The sequence below is a fragment of the Girardinichthys multiradiatus genome, chromosome 20 (genome assembly GCF_021462225.1).
Source record: "Girardinichthys multiradiatus isolate DD_20200921_A chromosome 20, DD_fGirMul_XY1, whole genome shotgun sequence".
NCBI classification, from domain to species: Eukaryota; Metazoa; Chordata; class Actinopteri; order Cyprinodontiformes; family Goodeidae; genus Girardinichthys; species Girardinichthys multiradiatus.
In genome coordinates this window covers 20548019-20570552 of record NC_061812.1, presented here as the reverse complement: position 1 = coordinate 20570552, position 22534 = coordinate 20548019, and the positions used below count along the sequence as shown (strand labels likewise).

At 38.7% G+C, this 22534-nt stretch overlaps 1 protein-coding gene across 4 annotated transcripts in view; it reads right to left on the bottom strand.

Moving 5' to 3' along the window:
- Positions 1-22534, bottom strand: part of cacna2d2a (calcium channel, voltage-dependent, alpha 2/delta subunit 2a) — a 269412-nt gene that overhangs the window by 10116 nt on the left and 236762 nt on the right. For 3 of the 4 annotated variants that reach the window (XM_047346803.1, XM_047346804.1, XM_047346807.1), the window contains 24 exons: positions 21974-22063; positions 21558-21626; positions 20520-20594; positions 20366-20440; positions 20182-20253; positions 19006-19077; positions 18759-18820; positions 17168-17244; positions 16036-16050; positions 12804-12864; positions 10413-10510; positions 8528-8618; positions 8356-8418; positions 8077-8180; positions 7865-7963; positions 5319-5410; positions 5168-5215; positions 4972-5043; positions 4726-4878; positions 3334-3386; positions 779-834; positions 563-686; positions 206-315; positions 3-85 (listed from right to left, as the gene is read on the bottom strand). In XM_047346803.1, coding sequence (XP_047202759.1) covers positions 3-85; positions 206-315; positions 563-686; positions 779-834; positions 3334-3386; positions 4726-4878; positions 4972-5043; positions 5168-5215; positions 5319-5410; positions 7865-7963; positions 8077-8180; positions 8356-8418; positions 8528-8618; positions 10413-10510; positions 12804-12864; positions 16036-16050; positions 17168-17244; positions 18759-18820; positions 19006-19077; positions 20182-20253; positions 20366-20440; positions 20520-20594; positions 21558-21626; positions 21974-22063 — 1914 coding nt within the window. The remainder of the gene's footprint in view (positions 1-2; positions 86-205; positions 316-562; positions 687-778; positions 835-3333; positions 3387-4725; positions 4879-4971; positions 5044-5167; positions 5216-5318; positions 5411-7864; positions 7964-8076; positions 8181-8355; positions 8419-8527; positions 8619-10412; positions 10511-12803; positions 12865-16035; positions 16051-17167; positions 17245-18758; positions 18821-19005; positions 19078-20181; positions 20254-20365; positions 20441-20519; positions 20595-21557; positions 21627-21973; positions 22064-22534) is intronic. The other variant, XM_047346805.1, reaches the window with a different exon arrangement.

The window sequence follows — 22534 nt, the reverse complement described above, 5'->3', positions numbered from 1 at the left end:
ACAGCTATGTTGCTGTCGAAGCAGGTGGAAGGTCCTTTTCGATACCGTGCTGCCGTCATTTCTTCACATGGATTTTCCTCCTTGACTGATTTATTACTTAACTAAGGAACATTTAAAATATTCGAACAATAAAAAACCCAACAGCTACGAAAGAGATGGAGGTTTGTTATTGCACCAGCTGGTGTGTAAAATATGAAAAGGATACACTCCTCCTTGTCCTGGGAAAGATCTTCTATCTCGCAGGTGCTGCATGGCAGCTTTTCTGCTACCACAAACAGCAAGTTGGTGTTGTTTATCCTCTTGGCATGAATCAGCCTGCAGTAAAAAAAACAGCTTTGTCAACAACCTCCCTCTGCTTGCTTGCATGTTGCACTCATTTGCTAATGGATCAGCAAGATTTATGAGACAGCCTTACAAGGCTCATTTAGCCAATAATGCTACTATTTCATTAAAAACGACGCAGGTTTACAATCTACAGCGTTTTTGAGGCTGCTTGCTAACTGTCCTTCTGTCACAGCACAATGTCTGTCATATGATTTGCATGGGAGAACATATGCATGACCTGGAACAGTTGCCACAGTCTTGGAGAATGTTGTAGGTGTTGCTGAGGTTACTGAAGTAGTACTGGGTTTGGATCATCACACAGCTCCTCTCTTTTGACTCCATTCCTTCTGCATCCACCTCATCTGCAACATCAGCAGAACACAGAGAAATGTTGGCAACCTGAGGTTCTGCACTTGTCCAATGACAGCATATTTAAAACTCTCCTTCCACCCACCTGTGACAAACCAGCTGTGATAAGCCAAACCATATATAAGCTGTTGGAACAAGGACCTGTAGAGACAAGAGATGTGATTAAGAATATAAACGTCTAATAGCAGGTTAGAGGAAAATAGTAGGGATTTAAATCTCCTGGCAGTGCCATTTTGTCAATCAAACCCATGGCAACGTAATGAGCAATAAAATACAGTATAGCCAGGCTGCAGACATACATTAATTCAACCTAGTAAGAAACATACTGTGTTTGAGCTAAAGGGAAGAGAAACTATTCTGCAACCTTTTTAAACAGTTCATTAAAGACAATTTTAAATTAGCCAAATCAGAACTACTGCTCTCTACATTAAGAAGAGCCATTGTAGACTTCCTCATCTCTCACAAAGACCTGCGGCATTAAAGCAAACTTTAATCATGCTGGTTTTTATTCATCACATTTGAAACATCTTTAACAACACCAATGTCAAGTACAACTGATGAACAGACACTATAGCACACATTAGTCTGAATGATTGTCAGTGGGCAAAAAAATTGTGTAAATGGGGACGGGCCATATGGACCTAAACGTTTATCACAATATGGGTTAGGGTACACAATATGAGCAGTATTTATTGAGACATAGACAAAAAGGCTGATAAAAGCATTTCAAACTCCATTTGAGTCTTTTTTAGCAATAGGCAATATAGCTGGGACTGCACGTAATTGCAGTGAAAGCCAACAAAATATTTATTGTTGCTCTCATGCAACCATCAGTGAAAAATAAACCTAAAGATCCCAACACAAGACAAATCAAAATTCTTATAATAAATTAATTCAAGGTAATGACAAATGGTACGAAAATTGCCCAGCAATAGCTCATTTACATAAACTGCTGCCTTTCTAGAGTTTTTATAGAAACTGGTTTAATCCAAATGCAACAGTAGCTTGTACATAAACAGGAACAAGAGAAAATTTCATCCATCCATCCATTTTCTTTACCCGCTTCTTCCATAGTGGGTCACGGAGGAGCTGGTGCCTACCTCCAGCAGTCTACGGGTGAGAGGCGGGGTACACCCTGGACAGGTTGCCAGTCAAGCAGAAAGTAACATTTTTATCGGGCCTCCACTTATAAAAAAGTCTGATGCACCTTGCTGTTACTGCTTTGGTAAAACTACTGTTAAGCTGCTAACGTGTCCTTTCACCACTGTAGGTAGGATGGTAGTCACAACAGGGCCTACCTCTCTGCACCAATGGAGCACTTAGATTTCATCATGATTTAGTCATTAAACAATAAGGATCAGAGTACATGACTAAGGCCCTCTTCAGACCTGATCAGTGACCTCAGTAACCCTACGAACATGACTGGATTTTAGCAAATTTGGCAAACTTAATTTCAGTGTGAACACTATAATGGCAGTACTTAGCAAAAAGATAAAAAAAAAAAAGAATTAGCAAAATAATTTTTCCCTGCTGCTTTCCCGACCATACTACCACAATGCTACTGCCGCAGGTATTACATCTGAACCAGGAAGTCTCCCCGACCATATACCAATCTGTCAAAATTCCCTATTATATTTGAGAGGTTTCTGTGCCTTTCCAATCAGTTTTAGCCTTGCGGTGAAGATGAAAACATCAGTGTTTTCATTAGTTTGTGAGCAGCAAAGGTTTTCAGTATAAAAAGCTGCGCACCACTTAGCATGCCATGTGGTACAAAAACATTCAACCTGGTGATGTGCTTTGTTATACCTTCTGCCTAAACCTCAGACTGAAGTCTAAAGTTGATTCTTCTGAGTTGTGCTTTGACTATTGTAAAATTGTATTATAAACACTGTGGATTTGTGCTTGCTCTTGTTCCTCTTCCTTTTTCCTCCTTCCGTCTCAACACGGGGCTAGTCTTTGAGGCCTGGCAGCATTTGAACTGCATCCTGAAACAGTCATAACAGCTTTCATTCTCCTAGCGATCACGAAAAAACAAGTCTGGGTACAATTAGCATGTATGTTCGCTTCTTCCAGCTGAGAGCCCTAATATGAAGAGAGTCCCCTGACAACCAAACAAGGCAGATGTATTCCAGATCCATGTAAAGGATATGTTGCTTTGACTGCCTACACACAGCTTCTCTTTGAAAGTTTATGGGATGCTCAGAACAGTCTGGGAACTCTCACTGTTATGCATAAGTACTGTATTGCATGGCTACAGGCAATGAGTATTGTATTTTAATGCTCAAAGAATATGTTATTTATAGATAAAAAACAAGTCTGTAAGAAAAAAATAAGTTAGAGGAACCCCTTTAGATTTTGCCTTTCTTTTCGAATTTGTTTCTTTTCTCTTGATACAGTATTTAGACCAAAGAAAGAGCCGCAGTAAAATTTTCATTAAATCTTGCAATGCAAACAACTGTTAGAAGTGTTTTGGCTAACTAGTTAGCTAACCAGTCTCCTCCCTTGAATTCAAATATGGTTTCCTCTGGCTCCAGTAACTAGCTAAATATGCAATGTTGTCTATGTACATTATTTTCTGCAGTTTATTGAACCAGTCTGTGTAAAGTATACGATAGGCCTATAGGGTGTTTCCAATCTTACCATGCAGCAGCTGATGTCCACCATGCCAGGTTTATGAAATCTGCAATTGTCGGCTGCAGATACAAAGAAAAGAAACATTTATTTTCTCCTTGTGTTAAATGACAGATGCCTTATCATTTGTTTACATCTGCCTCTTCAACATGTTTCTCTTTCCGGAGCTGCTACAAATATGTGACAATGTAGCATAACGATGAAGGAAATGAAGTGACCGTTTTAAGACCTCTCATTTGCTGCTCTATGATTTAATACAAGAAAATTAATACTGGAGATGAACAAAGAAACAAAACTAATTTCAAGGAACAAAACAACAATGTAGAGTTTTGTGGGAGAGTTGTTAACAGTCAAGTAGTTTTGATTTTTTAACAGAATAAGGATAAAACTCTTGTCCCTGTAAGGGACAGTGAAGAACTAAAACAAAAACAAAATACACTTTTGGACAATTTCCACCTGAAAGATGGATAGCCAGCCCCAGACTGGTTCAAACATGTAATTTTCACCAACCGATGTTTGTTTACTTATTGTAGCTCTATTGTTTTATAAAAAAAACCCTAACAAAAAGACACAACAAAATCTATATCACAAATGCTGCCAATGTGTCAAACCATACCTAATTCTTAAAGATAACATAAATTATGAACAATCTGTTCATTTGTATTTAGATTTTTTTGGATGTTCCCTTTCTTTGAACATCAAGAAGGATGCGGATCTCTCAAGTAAGAGTAATTGCTAAAGGAAAAAAGAAATTATAAGAAGTACACAAACGTCTGGTGGAGGATATTACGTTTTTCTGTTAGTGCAAAATCTTTTCCAGAGCTTATAAAAATAACTCATGATCTCAAAACCTTGGTGAAATATTGCAAAAATAACGAGGGATTACAAAAAGAAAACCTTTGCGTAATCTTATAGAAGGAACTCAGGATCTTATAAAATCTCTCCGACCTTATAAACATTACTTGGGACCTCACAAAACCCTTGTGGAATCTTGCACAAATAGTGTGGGAATTTTGTTGGGATCTTGGAAAAGGTCCTCAGGATCTCAATTTTATGGGATCTCACAAAAGTAACTCAATAACTTGCAAAGTCTTTGCTAGACTTTTGAAACAAACTCAGGCTCTTGCAAACACTTTCCAGGATCTCGCAGAACCTTTGCATTGTCTTACAAAAGTAACTCTGGATCCTGCTAAACCTTTGTCAAAGCAACTTGGGGTCCTGATAGACCTTTGTAGGGTTTTGGATAAGTTTTGAATAAGTTACTTGCAGTCTCACAATTTTTTTTTTTTTAGACATTGCAAAAATAACTAGAAATCTTGCTAAACTTTGGTGAGAATTTACAAATCTAACTTGGATCTCTCGTCCATGGAAGGCTTAGCATTGCTGTAGTTATTTTCTTACCACAAACACTCCTCTCCGAGCAGCTCCAGCTTCACTGTTTTGTACTCGCTCACACACAGACTGATAATCAAACGACTGCTTGCGTTTGTAGAAGGAGTTGTTGTAGAGAGCGTACATCAAGCTTGGATCAACGACACCAAGAAATTTGCCCACCTGTGAGGATACAAAACTCTGCTCAGTACCCTCAGTAATGATTAGAGTAGAGAAATGATTTCTGAAAAAAAATCATCTTGTTTTTAAATAAACCTGGCTCCAGTCATCCTTCTGATTTGACATGATTAGGAAACCGCCATCATCAATTAAATAGCACAGGAGATCCTGAAAGAAGACACATGGCAACATGAGTTTGCAGATTTTTCAGCTGAGCACCAGAATATTAGCTAGGCAGATAGAAGCAAAAATATATATAATATATATTTGAACAATTAGCATAAATACCTACATCACTATTAGCTTCACAGTCCATCTCACAACCCCTGTTTGGTCCACACTGTCATAGAAAAAAACATAATTTACTGTAAGAATTGAAACTTTGAATTGAAAAATATTTTTTTATCTGTGTAAATTAACATTTTAAACTTTATTATTTCTACCGTATTTGAGCCTTGACGGCTGTCCGTGTGGTTGCTGGCAAGAATCTTGAATTTATCAGTCCAGGCTTCAAGGTCTAACTTTACTCCAAGAACTGAGAAAAATATAGTAGTCAAAGCACACTCATTAAGAAAGACATAAAATGAATTAAACAAAAGAAGAGAAGCACACAGAGGCAAAAGAAACACAGAAACAAAGCTTGGAAATATCAACAAGAAGATCCAGTGCCTTGCAAAAAATATTCACATCCCTTAGATTTTGTTTAGATTGAGTTACAATCACAAACTTGCAAGAGTTTGGGCTAACTGCTAATCTACGAAGACATGGATGTCTACTTAAATTGACATGCTGGACAAGGAGAGCATTTCTCAGAGAAGCAGCCATGCGGGTCATGGTAACGTTAGAGGAGCTGCACTGATCTACAGCTCAGATAGGAGAATCTTTTGACAGGATATATGTTAGTCATACACTTCATAAATCTGGCCTTCATGAGAGATAGAGAGATCGGTTAGAGGAAAGCCATTGTTAAATCAAAAACTAAAGGAAATCCAGTTACAGTTTGACACAAGCCATGTGGGGAACTTGGCAAACGTGTAAGAATGTGTTCTGATCAAAAGAGAACAAAACTGAAATTTATGACCTACATGTAAAACGATGTCAGTGAAGAAAAACTAACACTGCACATCACTCTGAACACACCATCACACGGTGGTAGCAGCATCAAACTGTGGTGATGCTAAGTTGATATAAGATTGTAAGATTGAGGGAACAAAATACACGGATCTCAGGGAAGAAAACCTCCTAGAAGCTTCATGAGTCTGGGGTGAAGGTTTACTTTCCAGTACCACAACTTGAAACATAGAGCCAGAACTACAGTCCAATGGTTAGGATCAAAGTATACTCCTGGGAAAAAAGTCAAGAGGTATAAAAACTTTTGCAATGCCCTGTAGAGGTGGAATTATTGTTAGCTTGATCTGTAGCATCCAGAAAGTATTCACAGCGCTGCTCTTTTTCCACATTTGGTTATGTCAGAGCCTTATTCCAAATATTATCAAAATAATCTCTTTCCTTAAAGGTCTACACACAATTCCCTATTGTGACAATGTGAAAGAAGTTTGTTGCAAATTTATTACAAATAGAAAACTGAGAGATCACATTTACGTAAGTATTCACAGACTTTGCCATGAAGCTCAAAATTGAGCTGAGGCGCATACTGTTTCCACTGGTCATCCTTGAGATGTTTCTACAGCTTAAATGGAGTCCACCTGTGGTAAATTCAGTCGATTGGACAGGATTAGGAAAGGCACACACCTGTCTAAATAAGGTCCCCCAGTTGACAGTAGATGTCAGAGCGCAAACACCAAGAATGAAGTCAAAGGTATTGTCTGTAGACCTCTGAGACAGGATTGTCTTGAGGCACAAATCTGGGGAAGGATACAGACAATTTCAGCTGCTTTAAAGGTCCCAATGAGCACAATGGGCTCCATGATTCATGAATGAAGCCCACTCCCTCGATTGTCTAAACTGAGCAATCTGGGGAGAAGAGCCTTAGTCAGGGAGGTGACCAAGAACCCAATTGTCACTCTGTTAGAGCTCCAGTGTTCCTCTGTGGAGAGAGGAGAACCTTCCATTAGGACAACCATCTCTGCAGCAATCCACCAATCAAGCTATATGGTAGAGTGACAAGACTTCTTAATAAAAGACACATTTCAGCCCATCTGGAGTTTTTACAAAAGGTACCTAAAGGACTCTCAGATCATGAGAAACAAAATCCTCTGGTCTGATGAGACAAACATTGACATTTTTGGTGCCAGGCCTCATGTTTGGAGGAAAGCAGGCACTGCTCATCACCAGGCCAGTACCATACTTACAGTAAAGCATGGAGGTGGCAGCATCATGCTATAGGGATGTTTTTCAGCTGGATGAAGTGGCAGACTAGTCAGGATAGAAGGAAAGATGAATGCAGCCATGTAAATGTAATGCTGGATGAAAACCTGCTCCAGAGCGCTCTTGACCTCAGACTGGGGCAACGATTCATTTTTCAGCAGGACAACGACCCAAAGAACAGCCAAGATCTAAAAGGAGTGACTTCAGAACCATCCTGTGAATGTCCAGTAATAGCCAAGTCCAGACTTGAATTCGACTAAACATCTGAAAATGGCTGTGCACAGACGTCTCCCATCCAACCTGATGGGGCTTGAGATGTACTGCAAAGAAGAATGGGTGAAACTGCCTAAAGATAGGTGTGCTAAGCTTGTGGCATCATGATGTTGTCATTGCTGCCAAAGGCAAAGGCTGTGAATACTTACGCAAATGTGATTTCTTAGTTTTCTATTTGTAATAAATTTGCAACAATCTCATACAAACGTCTTTCACATTGTCATGATGGGGTATTGGGTATGGGGTGTGTAGAATGTTGAGTAAAGACATTAATTTGATGCCATTTGGATTAAGGCTGTAACATAACTAAATGTGGAAAATGTGCAGTGCTGTGAATACTTTCCAGATGCACTATGATTCAATTAATGAGGTTTTTCTGCTTTTTCACCTGCAGGTTTAACTGTCTTCCCTCCTATTGTAATATCCAGAGCCGTGCTGACCAGAATTCCTACTGTGTCGTTTTCTGGGTTCAACAGATCGGACCCGGCTGTGTGAGAGAAACAGAAAGAGACAAGACACATGATGGGTGGGGTTGGGTGGGTGGGTAAGGGTGGGGGTTCAAGCTGAGGGTAAGATACACAACCAAAGAGAATCATTCACCAGATCGATAAGGTGCTGTGAAGATGTAGCCCTTGTTGTCAAGGCTGCGGCGGTAGTAGCTGGCATTAAACGGTTCTGGGTCTTCTTCCCAGGTTTCTGCAGCTCTAAGATTTAAAACCACAGATGGAGAAGTAAATATCTGTTGTACAAGCTTCTACCTCAGCCTTATGTAAGATCCTAACTTATCATCCAAAAATAGAACAGAGTAAGGAATGTAAGATCTAAAAAAGAAAAACGTCTGCAGACGAGACACGTGGCAGTGATGGAATCTTCTCTTACTTGTTTGGAAAGACTCTTGTTATACCTCCATCTGTTGCAGCAAACACAGCCAGGAAGCCGTATCTAAATACGAGGATGGTGCAGAAAGAAACAAGTAGGCCTCAGAACGAAAGCTTCCCCACAGGTGATATTTGAGAAAACACTTCGCTCACAGCAGCCTGGTGATACTCACGTATTTAAATCTTTATTCTTCCACACTTTATCGACCAGCTGCCGGATGATGCCAGTGTCCAGAATCAGATTGTGGAGGAGCAAACTTTCACCTGGAAGACCAGAAATACAGTCTAGAAACGCAATGCTTCTGCTTCAGCTGGCGGTGGAGGAATGGAAATGTGACTGCACAGATTCTATTATTACGCATCTTAATATTGTAGCCACAGCAACATAGATAACAACATTAGGTACACATGTTTTCGTATATATGAAAATGATAAATTTTGTTTCATTTGTCCTGCAAAATCTTTCTTCACTGCATCCTTTAGAAGAAGAGCTGCATGCTGGGAATGACTTTAAAACATGCATCGCTGAACAATTTCACAACCAGTACTGAAAGATGAATCTGTGATGCATTTGTTAGAGACTATTTTCAGCTGCAGATTGAAACACTTAAAGCACAGCATCATTTCTGGCAGCAGGATAGTGGATGTGGGATTTACTCAAAATTAACTGTCAGAGAAAAAACAAAAATATCTGTGGGAAATAAGGAGCTGAGAGAAACTGATATAGAAAACTACACTGAGAATACCAGAGCTTTATTTCACTTCTTATTTAGATTCATTGGGGTGCTTTTCCCTTTAACATGCAGGACTCCAGACTTCCCTTTTTGCACTGGTTGCACTGGTACACCTAACTGCTTTACATTACATTTTCGTCATTTCCTTTGCAATATGACACTATGTAAATAGGGATGTAAAGTTAAGAACATTTTATATTAAGATTTTTGCATATGGCTGTCATTTTCATTACAGCTTTTTACAGAAATGTGCAAAAAATATCAAGAAATGACTATTACATGCTAATGATTATGGACAAGAAGTGGATATTCCCATTCTTATTATTAATAGTAGTAGAAAATTCCCTTTTTTGTTTCTGCCTCGCCACCTTTTTTCCCCTCTGTACATTGTCACAATTTGGCTCCCCAAAACACACAGAATGTTATCTTCATATTAGATTTGATCTGTTTTATATCTAAAAGAAAAGGAAGTAAAAAAATTGGAATAGCTGCATGTTTCTATTTTTTAAGACGCTGGTAGTAAAATCAGTGTGAAGTAACGACACCATAAGAGACCTCTGTGCAGAAAATGATGTTTTTACTGCTGGGAAAAATGACAAGAAATCCAACTGCTGCATTAGTAAAATGGACATATAACTGCCTGCTGTTTGTAGTGCAATGCTCATGATGCATTCAGTCCACCCTTTCAAGCTTTTGACAAGCGAACAATTTTCACCACTTCTGTTCAATAAATGAAATAATATGTCAGTTGAAGGCAGTCTGAAGCACAAATACTAAATACACATCACTCAGCATTGAGACCATTAATTTTATTAGCAGAAAACCATGTAAACTGTTAAATTAATTTAAAAATATGAATTTTAAAGTTTGGAACACATGCAATCAAGATTGTGGAGGTCTGATAGAGCCTGAGTCTCAGTTTATCTACTGTGATGTTCCTTTTGACAAAATACGGTCATCGGACTGCTTCAGGCCAAAGGATTTGTTATCCAATAAATCTGATGGTGGCAACAAGCTGAACAGACAAACCAGACCATTCTGATGACAGCATCCAGCTAAATATTAACTGACTTAGCATTAGCTGCAGGCAACGCATAGGCCGGCTGAGGACTTTACAATTCAATTATTTTTAATTCAAATCAGTTTATATACATGGATGTGTTCTTTCTTTCTTCTTGTTGTACAGACAGAAGAACATCTATGTCTTTGCACGGTAAAATACGTCAAATGTTGAAAAACCAAGAAAAAAATGTTTTTCTTTGACAGAATTTGATTTGGTTGTGCAACAAAATTGCTTACAGTCTGTAATAGTAATACAACTTACATTGTTTGGAGTCTGGTGTCACCTTCTCCATGAGAGCAATGAAGTTGAGAAGGAACTCTGTGTTGTTGTTGGACAGTTCGAGATCATTGCAGTACTCCCTGAGAAAAAGGTAAAGGATTCAAACTTGGAAAGAGGAAAAAAACTCCAGCATGTTCTCATGGCTCTTACTGAGCCTCTTAGATGTTTCTCATTGAAAGACACACAACACAGGGTGGAGAAGTACGAATCCATACTCATGTTGAGTGCTGCTAACGTGAGTGGCATGCATAAAATGCATCCAAAATGGATGGGACAGTGAGGCAAAGCATGGGTTTAAAAAAACTTCCAGTAGTTCGGATTTGTTTTTTAAATGTGGGTTTCGGTGGAGAGATTATTAGAAATCAGTACTTTATTTTGCAGCAGGCAAGAGATAATTGAAGGTCTCAGCTTGGAGAAACAGGAAGAGGTTCAGACCAAACAGGTGGGAGGAAAAGCCAGTCTGGCTGGGACGAGCTCCTAATTGCTTCAAAGGAGTTTAGACAAACAATATCTCATTTAAAATATTTTCCTTTTAAATTAGAAGGTAGTTTACCTAGAAACTAATGGAAATGTATTCATCTTCTGTTACCAATAATGTTCCAGGCTAAACTTAAGCTGCAGATTTAATAAAAACAATTAACTGTAAAAAACAAAAATTCTAAAGTTGTCTGAGTTGGGTACCTTGAAACACTACCACTATCACTGGAGGGTTAACGATACATGAGCAGCAAACATGCATCTGATTCTTCCCCTAACCACAATTCAATTCAAATCAATATGACTCGATTCAACAGCGTTTAAACTGATGCAATAAAATTGATTAAGATGATCATGGTATGCAATTGAATAGGAATAATTACTGATCTGTCTTCCAGAGAAAAGACTTGTTGCTGAAACTAAATTTGCAAATATTTAAAGTCTGCCTCTTTTGTTAAAATATTGGTAAATAGCAAACCTTATTTTTTAAATAATGAAAGAAAATTTATGTTATTGTTAGATATAAAATTGTTTCTATTGGGCACTTAAAGATCAAATAATTTCTATTCTTGTGATAACAATTGTGACAGCAATTATTAGCTGTGGTATAATTCTAAAAATAGAAAGACAAATAATCCAAAAATAAAAGCTGGATACTTTTTCTGCATAAAACTGCCTGCTGGTCTGCGACTCCCACACCAGCGACATTCCAGACCAGTATTCAGCTCATATCTCTTAAAGTGTTTCTCCAATAATATAAGATGATCCACGCAATCAGGGTGAAGTGAACTGCACTGGACTGAAGAGATCCTAAAAACTGTTTTGGCGTTTATTACACCAGAGTCACTGTAGTTCTCTTCCCCAACAGTAGGTGTCACTGCTAGTAATTCAAGATCACAGTCCCAAAGAAATTTCAAACTTCCTGAACTTTCATCTTTCCCTTGAACAGATTGGATTTCAGTGATACAGACATTTGAAACCAACACATTTTATAAACTAAAATGCATTACTACCACTCTGCCCATGTTTCAGCGTCATACATAGGTTTGTTTGTGCCTAGAAAGTGGTTAATCACATCCCTAATAGTTGTACATGCCGTTTTATTGTTTTTTTCATCACATTGCTTTCCAACAGATTTTTTCGCTGCAAACTTATACCCAACATGTTAAGCCTCAAAAACAGTAGTGAAATGTAAACAAACTAAAGTCTTCTTTGTAAGTAGCAACAGACTTCTATGTAACCAATGACCTAATATAAAAGTGGCAGTAGTATTAGAGTTTATAAAACAGTGTCCACATGAACTGCCATGCAATTTTGAAGGTATTAAACCTCGCTAGTTTGACTCTCCTGTTCTTTCACTTTCACAAGTTCTTTCTGTTTCTCTAAACTGAGATGACTCTAAGCCCCACAGCAGGTAAGACACTGACATTTCATAAAATCTCCAAAGGACCCCAGTTCAAAAACTCCAAACTATTATTTTGGATGCATCAAAACATTAGCAAGAATTTTCTGTAACAAAAGAACACATGCATTGTTTTTTCCTTTTGAGCATAAATAGTGTTTCCTGAATTGCATCACACAACCTGATTAATAATTGCAGATTGTGCTTTTGCAATGCAAACATGCAGGACCACACAGCGACAGCATGCAAACATGTTTTTGGTAGTTATTTTTTATGGAACAAACTAAACTAATACTTTTTTTGACAGTAAAGTTATTTTTAACTGATGGTCTAATTCAAAAGTTTTTCCCTATAAATATGAACGCCACTACACACATAAAAAATAAGACAAGCTAACAAAGGCAAAAACTACACGAAGTGACTGAAACAAGGTGAAAACGAGAGCAAAAAACTGATGACCATCAACGACAGCAAGCATTCACACAGAGGGCTACCTGGGAGCAATGAATACATGTCCTTCAGACTCAAAACTGTTTGGCAGCAGAGATTCAAAATCTGCAACAGAAAGGGGAGATTATCCAGGAAGAGCAGTGGGCAGAGCAGCGGGGAGTAAACTGGGTAAACAGCAGCTGTTCTTCAGAGGTGCAAGGGCGCAGAAGGGACTTTACCATAGCAACAGTGAGGTATCATGGGAACACCAGCGTTAGCCAATATGGTGCCTAAAACACAACCTGACTCAAGGCACGACCGCTTTTTACTTCCACAAGCACTCACATCTTCTGTTTGACTTGTTGCTTTGTCAACAAAAACCTTTTGTCTCTCTGATTAGGTTTGATTTCAGTCGGATTTATTTTGGATGTCTGAGAACTGACTTTACCAGACAAGATGCGTCAAAAAGGGAGTTCTCAGACAGATTGTGCGTCATGAGTGCTTTTAGATCAGGCAGGCATCAACATGGCCAACTATTTGCAGGGGGGAGGTGGGTGAAGGTCCTAATGGAAGTGGTCACCCCTCAGACTGGCGGGGGGAGAGGACTCAAAGAGACACTTAATCGGGGGAAATGCATCACATTGTGAAGGGCATGTCGTGGGGCAACTTTGGTTGATCCATCAGGAACAAAACTGCACACAAAGAGCCACTGAACTCTCAGCAGAAGAGCCCAAGATTTTCTAGTCGACCCAGGACCAGAGGAGGAATTCAAGGTTTACTTATCAGAAATGGAGTGCCCAGGTAGTTTTCCGCCCACAATGCCATGCACATCCAGGGTCAGGTTTACAGAGGAAGCGCTGGGCCATGCCCCTAGCAGTCTGAGGGGTGAGGAGGGAGGGGGAACAAGCTGATGGAGACAGGGAGTACAGAGGGACAACATTTAGGAGTCAGGAGAGAAACCTGACAGCAAGGGGAGACCTGAGAGGGCAAGATAGCGCTCAGCCCTGTGGGGTTAGTCTGCACACTGCACTGTTTCCAGCTAATGGCAGAAAAATTCCAGCAGCCAAGCTATTAAAAATGTATGTAATTTTGTGAAAAGTAAATCTATATCAGCTTATCTTCTATAAAAAATACCAATATTTTATAAAAAAAATTCCCAATGTTTTACCTTCCTGTTTAAAAGAAACTGCTGCAAACAAATCTAATTCTTACATTTTATGTAAGGTGCCTCACAAAGGTTTACCCTGGAAAAGTTACCCTGCAAAGTTCTTTACATTTTGTCATCAAAAACCTGAATATATTTTTTGGGGATTTTATGTGAAAGGCCAACACAAAGCTGTGAACAACTGTGATTTGGAAGGACAATAATATGTTTCTTTTTTTTTTCTGCTACCAATCTGAAAAACAAGCTCCATTTTTGTTTGTATTAAAACTAATCAGTACATTGTAGAACCACTTTTCACTGCAGTTAGAGCTGCAAGCCTTTTGGGGTATGTCTCTAGCAGTTTTCCACATCTAGAGACTCAAGATTTTGGCCATTCTTCTTTGCAAAATAGCTCAAGCTCAGTCAGATGTTACATTTGTGAACATTTACTATCAAGTATTGCCACATTTCTCAGTTGGATTTAGATCTGGACTTTGACAGGGCCATTCTCACCATGAATATCCTTTAGCTCTGTCTGTATTTAACAATTATGCTGCTGGGAGATTATATTCTGCTCTAGTCTCAAGTCTTCAGAAGCCTCTTACAGGTTTTCTTCCAGGATGGCCCTCTATTTAGCTCCATCCATCTCCCCATTGCCCTTGACTAACTACCCAGTCCCTGCTGAAGAAAAGCATCCCCACAGCACGATGCTGGAGTTTTCAGAGGGAATGTGCGGTTTCTACCACATAGGCCAAATGTTTATTTTTGGTCTCATCCAACCACAGCACATTCTTCTACGTTTTTGCTGTGACCCCAAAAAGGCTTGCAGCAAACTGCAAACGGGACTTTGTAGGACTTTTTTTCAACAATGGCTTCCTTCTTGCTCATTCTTTATTAAGGGTAGGATTTGTGGATTGCAGATCTCTGCAGCTCCTCCAAAGTTACCAGGGGCCTCTTTCTGCTTCTCTGAAGAATGCTCTTGTTCAGCCTGTCAGTTTAGGACCACGGCCATGTCTGTGTAGGTATGCAGTTGCAACATCCTCTATTTTCTGATTTGTGGGATGATAAAAGTTTGCAATATTATTTTAGAACCTAATCCTGCGTTAAACTTCTCCAGATTTTGATCCCTGATTTGGCTGATGTTCCCTGGTCATGATGCTGTTTGTTCACTAACATTCTCTAACAAACCTTAGAGGACTTCGTAGCACATCTGTATTTATACTAACATCAAATTACATAAAGGTGAACTCTATTTAGTAACTACGTGACTTCTGAAGCAAATTGGTTGCATTAGATTTTAATTAGCAGAAAGAACTGAGTACAAAGGCAGCGCACACTTCTTTTTGTGATAAACTTTAAAACCTACGCAACATTTTCTTTTATTTCACAAATGCACTACTTTGTGTTGGTCTATCTCATAACATTACGATAAAAACATGAACATGTGTGGAAAGGAGTTTGAAACATGTTACAATGCAGTAAATAACAGTTTAATAGTGTAGCTTTGGCACAAAAATGTATATTTGAATCAAATGTCTGTCAGTATCTAAACCCTAGTGTAAAATGAACTAGTTGCACTGCTGAAAAAAAACTGGAAAGAGAAAGCCTGAGGTGAATTAGACGGAAAAATAGAGAGATTATGGTGAGGTGAAAGAAATAGAGCCAGAGAAGGGACAGCTTCTCTGAAACTGTCTACAGAAGGAAAAGGGTTGATATGGGAGCAGGGACAAAAGACAAGTTTTAACAGAAAGCATAAATGTCTGTTGTCCATGGGTGCTGTTTCTTTTTTTTTTTTTTCTTTAAATATATATGTATATTTAAGGTTCCTGGAGTAGCAGATATGTGGGAGGGAGGGTGAGGTTGGGGACCGGAAGAGTCATTGTGAGATATATGGGATCTGAGCTGCAGCGAGAGAGTGAAGAGGAGGAACAGGAGAAGGCAGTAAAGAAGGAAGAAAGGGGGGAAATAAAAAGAAAGAAAGGGGTGGGGATCCTTAAGGCATGGCTGGCAGGGACAAAGGCAAGCAGGCTGGGACAGGTGAGAGGAGGGAGGAGGAAGAGGAGGTTTAGGACAAGGGTTAAGGTAAGGAGGAGGAAGCGAAAGGGATTAGGAAGTAAAGGTAGGGAACGTGGACCAATATGGAGTATACTTGCCCTTGGTGTATGGCACTGTGTGGATCCATCAGAGAAGGAGAGAGCAAGAAAAGAAACAGAGGATTGGGTGGGAAGGGGGGGATCACAGACAATATTTTATTCAATTACTGTTTGAATAAAAATATTGTTTTCTTGAAAGAAAAGAAACCAATTCGAGTCAAAACAGACAACAGAGAAAAAAAATGAAGAACAACCATTCTTTTTGCAAGACCAAACAAAGAAAACAGGAAAACAAAAGAAATCCTGGGCATAGCCAGGTAAGGTAACGCACTTAAGACAAATTGTGAGAAATAACGATGGCAGAACAAAAGAAAAAAAAAATTAAAAACACCAGGAAAAGAGAGGAGAATCAGGGTCTGGACAAAGAAAGAATGAAAGAGACAACATGTGTCCCGATTCAGACCCAGAAAAAAACAAACTCCCACAGTTGATCAACCAATATTTCAGGCCATGTGGGAGTTTATCAGTTGAATGATTCCAAAGCTGATCAACAACTCACACAGTCCAAAAGAAGACAAAATAAAATCACACGCAAAATTACGAAACAAAATCTTCAAATCAAGAAACATATCTTCAAATTATAAAACTCATCATAAGGAGTGAAAAGCATGCATTTTTTCACAGTTTTCTGGTCGGAAACATCCAATAATTTAAAACACAGAAGCTTCAGAATCATTACTATGGTGGAGAAGAGGCGAGAGCATTTGGTAAAACAAAAAATAATAGCACAAAGGTCACCATTATTTTCACCTGAGGAATACAGTAAAACCACAGCTTTCACCTTTCTGTCTGTTCAGTTATTTTTTTCTTCAGCCAGTGTGAAGAAAAAACATCACCATTTTACAGCACAGCATGAAGACAGGAGGGAGCGGGGGGAGCGGAGGAGGAGGAGGAGTCAGGGGACTCGGGAACCGTATGATCCTGCCTATCAGAGAGCATAAAGAAAGGGGGAGAGGGAAGCTGAGGGGCCAGGGCAGACGAATCCCTTCGGACACTCCGTATGATGATGTTGGAAACCCGCGACAAATGACTGAATTAGAGTGTAAGGTCATATCAGAAAGAGAGAACAGAGAAAAGAAGAGAAGGAGAGACAGAGGGGAGAAGGATGCTGGGTCTGACCCAAAGTACTTACACTGCACCTGAAGGATCTGATCACTTAGGTTGGCCTTGATATGGTTCTCACTATATGTGGGCAGTACCAACCCTAGACTGAGTTGAGGAAGATAAGGAACAAAGTAAGCAAACATGAACACATTTGATAGAAAAGATTCATCCACGTTTCATATTTGAAGAACATTCCTGGGATATATGAGGATGTTTTAATTGAAAAACATCACTCAGTTGTGTGTGCAGAGCTTCAAATATGCTATGTCTTTGATTTGCTGTAATTTCCTAAAAACACAGAAGCCTTCCTCTCTGTGTGCGACAGCAGCATTTGATGTTCAAACAGACCTCATAATCTAGTAAATGTGCTATGATTTATTCTTTTTACAAAAGCAAATCTAATTTAGCGCATCTGTGCAGTCACAACCTTGCAGACCCCCTGTGATCTCAAACAACCTCATTAGTGATTCCTTAGGCCGGAAATACTGTAAGCGCTTCTAATGTCACTTCACATTAGCAAATCTTTCCCAAATGAAAGGTGAACCTAACCTAACTGAGCACTCATCAAACGGTTTATAATTCTGTATATCTTGGTAAAACCTGACCTTTTCATTTTTCATTTAATCTATTTTAAGGCACTGGCATAAAGAAGAACATAAGGAAAAACAAAGCAGGGTGGATGACAACCAAAATCATTAAAAAAACGAGCACTGTCATCAGAAAAAGCCCAAATCAATGTAAAACATTAGCGCTTTTCAATGTCATCAATAATCACTAATTTATAATAGAGGTAAATAATAAAATTTAGGTTAATGCTTATATCTATACTGCATCATGCTTGCTTTAGCTTGGTCAAGAATAACAAGGTACTCGTCCCCACAATGTACAAATCCTACTGTATCTTTCCTATGTATCCCTCTGTATCTCCCGATAAGCTTTAAGATTCTACAATTGGATAGCTTAAGATTAAACATAGCTTACTTTTGGCCTGGTTCTCATGATTGAGTACTTTTCAAACCTAAATTCAAGATTAAACTGAACATGAAATGTTGTAAATGTTCACTGATCCATTTGTAGTCTCTGTGGGAGTCTACTTTACTTAGAAATGTGAAATATTTAGTTATTTAATTAATTTAATTAACAAATGTCTTTAATTGTGGTTGAAAACATTGAGAGAAAACACACACACACTGCTTGAGTTTAGCCTAGCTTTAACAAGGTCTGTAACGAAAGCAAACATTTAAATAGCAACCAGAACACGGTTTATTTATGAAGTGGTGAAAAAATTGCATTCATATAATTTTATTGTTGCTCCTGAGGCAGAACATTATTTCCCTGTGGGATTTTTTTGACCATGATTTTGATCGAACATCTTTTTCTTGTGTCAGTTTTTGAAGTTAATAAAGCCCATATGCTACCAAGTAATTAAAATTAAATTCCAGAGTTTTTTCAGGATTCTGTGGTGAAAAAAAATTCATTATGTTAATTTATGAAAAGACAACTACAGCTCATATTTACAGCTGTGAACTGCTCCAAAGTGAACGAATAAAAAAGAACACTTACAGGGTCCAATATTATGGTCTGAATATCAGGTGGTAAGTGCTTGGATTCAAACCTACCTGTAGTCTGTACCTTCTACGGGCGTCCATGTATACGTTCGAATGGCTTCATCGATGTACCTCTGTGGGTGTTCACAAAAAACTGCAGTGAGTTAACGATGTTGTTAAAGTCTCAGCACATTATGCTTCACATAATTAGAAGGAAACAATGGATAGTAAACACATTGACTGATTCAGATTCATTACAACACCCTGCAGGAAGGTGCTACTTTGAAACATGATTGAGTCACATATATTGATGACTTGCCTCATCAACTGACTTAATGAGTGTCTTGATTTTTCTTTGCCCCGATTTGCCATCAATCATCTGCCGACGGATCTGGAAAAAGCAAGAGGGAGGCTACTGTGAGAAGGCACACCGACACACAGAAATAAAAAACACATGAAAAATAAAAGCATATTAATTACAACTGAAATACGATGTTTAAATACACTGTATAAAAAGGTACTCAACATTTTTTTTCTACATTTTGTTTTCTAAATCAGACTAAACATTTACTGCTTTTGGTCAGTTAGGATTACCAGAAGTATCTCTGTTTGTTAAATGTCAGAATAATGATACAAGGAAGAGAATTGTGTTTTGGTGTGAAATGTGCATCTCAACCCCACAACAAAAGCAAATAATCTTGTGAAGTTGCTATCTGAGGTGGCCAAGAGTCATTATCCAAAGGGAAATGAGTTATGTACTGGCATGGGCTGAAAGGCCACTCAAAGAGGAAGAGGCAGTTACCCCAAAAGCAAAAAAACTGATTAGTTTGCAAGCACATTAGGAACAAAAATCGTGCAAGCCTAAGAGTGCCATCCTAACCATGAAGTACAGTGGTGGCAGCATCATGTGTTTTTGGTGTTTTGATGTAGGAGGAACTGGTGTGCTTCACCAAATAGATGAGATTCTGAGGAAGGAATATGGTATAGAAATATTACAGCAACTTCTCAAGACATCAGCCTGAATGTTAAAGTTTGGATACAAATGGGTTTCAAGAAGACATTGACCCTAAGCATATCATGAAATTAGTTACAAAGTGGCTTAAGGACAACAAAGTTAGTGTCTTAGAGCAGCGATCACGAAGCCCTGATCATAGTCAGATATGGAAATTTGTTATAGGAAAAAAGTTGTTGGTGAGCAACATGTTCTGTCAGGAGGTAGGGGCCAGAACCTCAGCAAACTATTGACAGAAGCTTGAAGAAGGATGCACAAAATGTTTGACCCAAGTCATAGTTTCATAGACAATTCTATCAAATATTAAGGAAATGCATGTAAAATTCTGTTATTTTGTAAATTGAAATAAAATAGAAAAAGTTTAGTCTCATTCATTGTGAAAAAAGACTGCCTTTTTTATGCATTGAATGTACATATCTGATTTCATTTCTATTAAAAACCACCTGATATGGAACCCGATATGTTACAAATAACTTGTTTTACCTCCTCCTTGTTGTTATCTTCTAGTTCTGCATCTAAAAAGTCCAGAGTGACGGGCTCTCTGAAGTTAATGATCTGAACAGCACAGGGGAGGATGGTAGGGAGGATAAACATAATTTAAAATGACTAAAGTCCATATTTAGATTCAGAATAAGAAAACTAATTGAAGGCACAGAGATGTGCCTACCTTGGGTCTTAGGTTAGGATGCAGCAGTACGTAACCATTCGGGTCGGTAGCAAAAGTGTAGCCATTTGCCCCAAGCTGTAAGTTAGAAAATTATTTAGTAATCTTTGGAAAAATATGTTATATGGGCGTGATAATGAGAGCAAAGGATGCTTACTCTGTATGTTGGAGTCTTCTTCTTGATTTCATTAATTGCAACATCTACTCCCATTACCCCAAGGATGAGCTGATTCTGTAGGATGAAGAGAAACTGTTAGGACCCCAAAAGCACAAAAAGCAAACATTACGATCTCTTCTATTCCAGGAAAAGGAGAAGCTGCAGAGATCCACAGCTCAGGTTGGAGAACCTATCAACAGGACAACTATAAGTCGAGCGTTCCACAAAGAATGGGAAGAAAAAAGCCATTGTTCAAAGAAAGTCCTGTTTATCAGTTTGCCACAAGCCATGTAGGAAACACAGCAAAAATGACAAAGGAGGTGCTCTGGTAGATTGGCACCAAAATGGATATTTTTGGACTTCATGCTAAATGCTATGACTAAAGCTGCACATCTCACCATCCCTACAGTAAAACATGGTGGTGGCAGCATCATGCTGTAAGAATGTTTCTTCAACAGGAACAGGGAAGCTGTCCGAGTTCATGGGAAGATGGAGCTAATAAAGGCGAATATCAAATGTAAATGTACAACCGCAACTTTCAGGGTTTTTTGTAAAGTGTTCAATATCATGAATCCTTTTCCTAAACTTCACAATACTTTGTGTTTCCTCATCACTTAAAATTAACTGTTTGTGGTTGCAATCTTTTTCCAATGTGATGTGGTTCCACAGAGTGTGAAAAAGTTCAAGGCGAATGAATATTCTTCCAAGGCATTGTATTGTTGTGGTCAGTGGATGCCACAGATGACTTTTTGTTATTTCAGCTGTCACCTCAAGGGGGAGGTGTTGCCTCAGAAAGCCCAAGCTGTGTGAACATCATTACAAATGATTGATGACGGTGACATTCAGATACAAAATTTAAATAAAAGCTAAAATCATTATGTATGTCTGTGTGACTTTAAAGCTTTGCCTACTCAAAGGGCAGGATAAACCTTTTTAACAGATTAATAATAGTAATAGATTGGTTTGTGAGTCATACTAATTTCTGTGTGGGTGAATGTACAGTTTAAGGGAGGTTTTTATAAACTCCATGGTTTTTACCTGAGAGCTTGCGCTATCTGCAGTGAGGTTGAAAACTGGCATCGTCCCAGTGATGACGAGCCCCAAACCCTAAGAAAATTAAGTCAGTAATGTATGTTAATTATCAGAAACGCTTTTTCAGATTTTAAATATTCTATTTTTTTCAAGCTACAAAATCCTGCACAAGTAAACGTGTACACAGAAGCTAAATGCCTTTAGCTTCATCTTTAAAAAGCTACAACCTGGTACTTTTCAGTACAAATGTCAAAATCTTGTAATCATAATGTACATTGTAAATACAATAACATATAGGGAAAACAGGAGCAAAAAATGAATTAAACATATACTTGTATAAATGCACATTGTCACCCAAACTGTCAGAGCTCTTTGCATAGCAACTATTTTATGGCATAAAGTTGTAGCTATTGAATACTTACCAGAGCATCCTGGTAGACATTTGTCCACTGCACTTGTTTACCTTTAGGCCCAGCCAGCACCATGGGACGTCCTAGGACATCCAGGTACTCCTGCAAGCACCAACATTTACACTTACTGCTATGAGTGTCCACAATAAACTCAAATAAACAGACGTTTATGGTGCCTGTTGTGCACCGGCTTTAAAGGTAGAGAGCTTGTAGAGCCCTCCGATGTTCATCTGTCATAAAACCACAAGACCCTGACCGGCCTTGTCTTTGTCACCACATAAAACCAGCAGGCCACCACCAGCGGCAGCAGCAGCAACATCCCGGTTCTACCGAGCCATAAAGAACCCTACCCCCATCCCCCAGTCACGAAGCCACTTCAGGCAGTTTTTCATCGTTATGAAGGGGCTATTAAAAACACATTAGGGGCGTCATAGGCGCGACGTACAAACACACCATTTCCCAGAAGCTCTACTGTCAACACTGACAATGTCAGAATATCCCACAGCAATTCTGAATAGAGGTGAAAGGTTAAGTCTACTGGTAATACATCAAATTTGTTTTACTCTGCGTTTC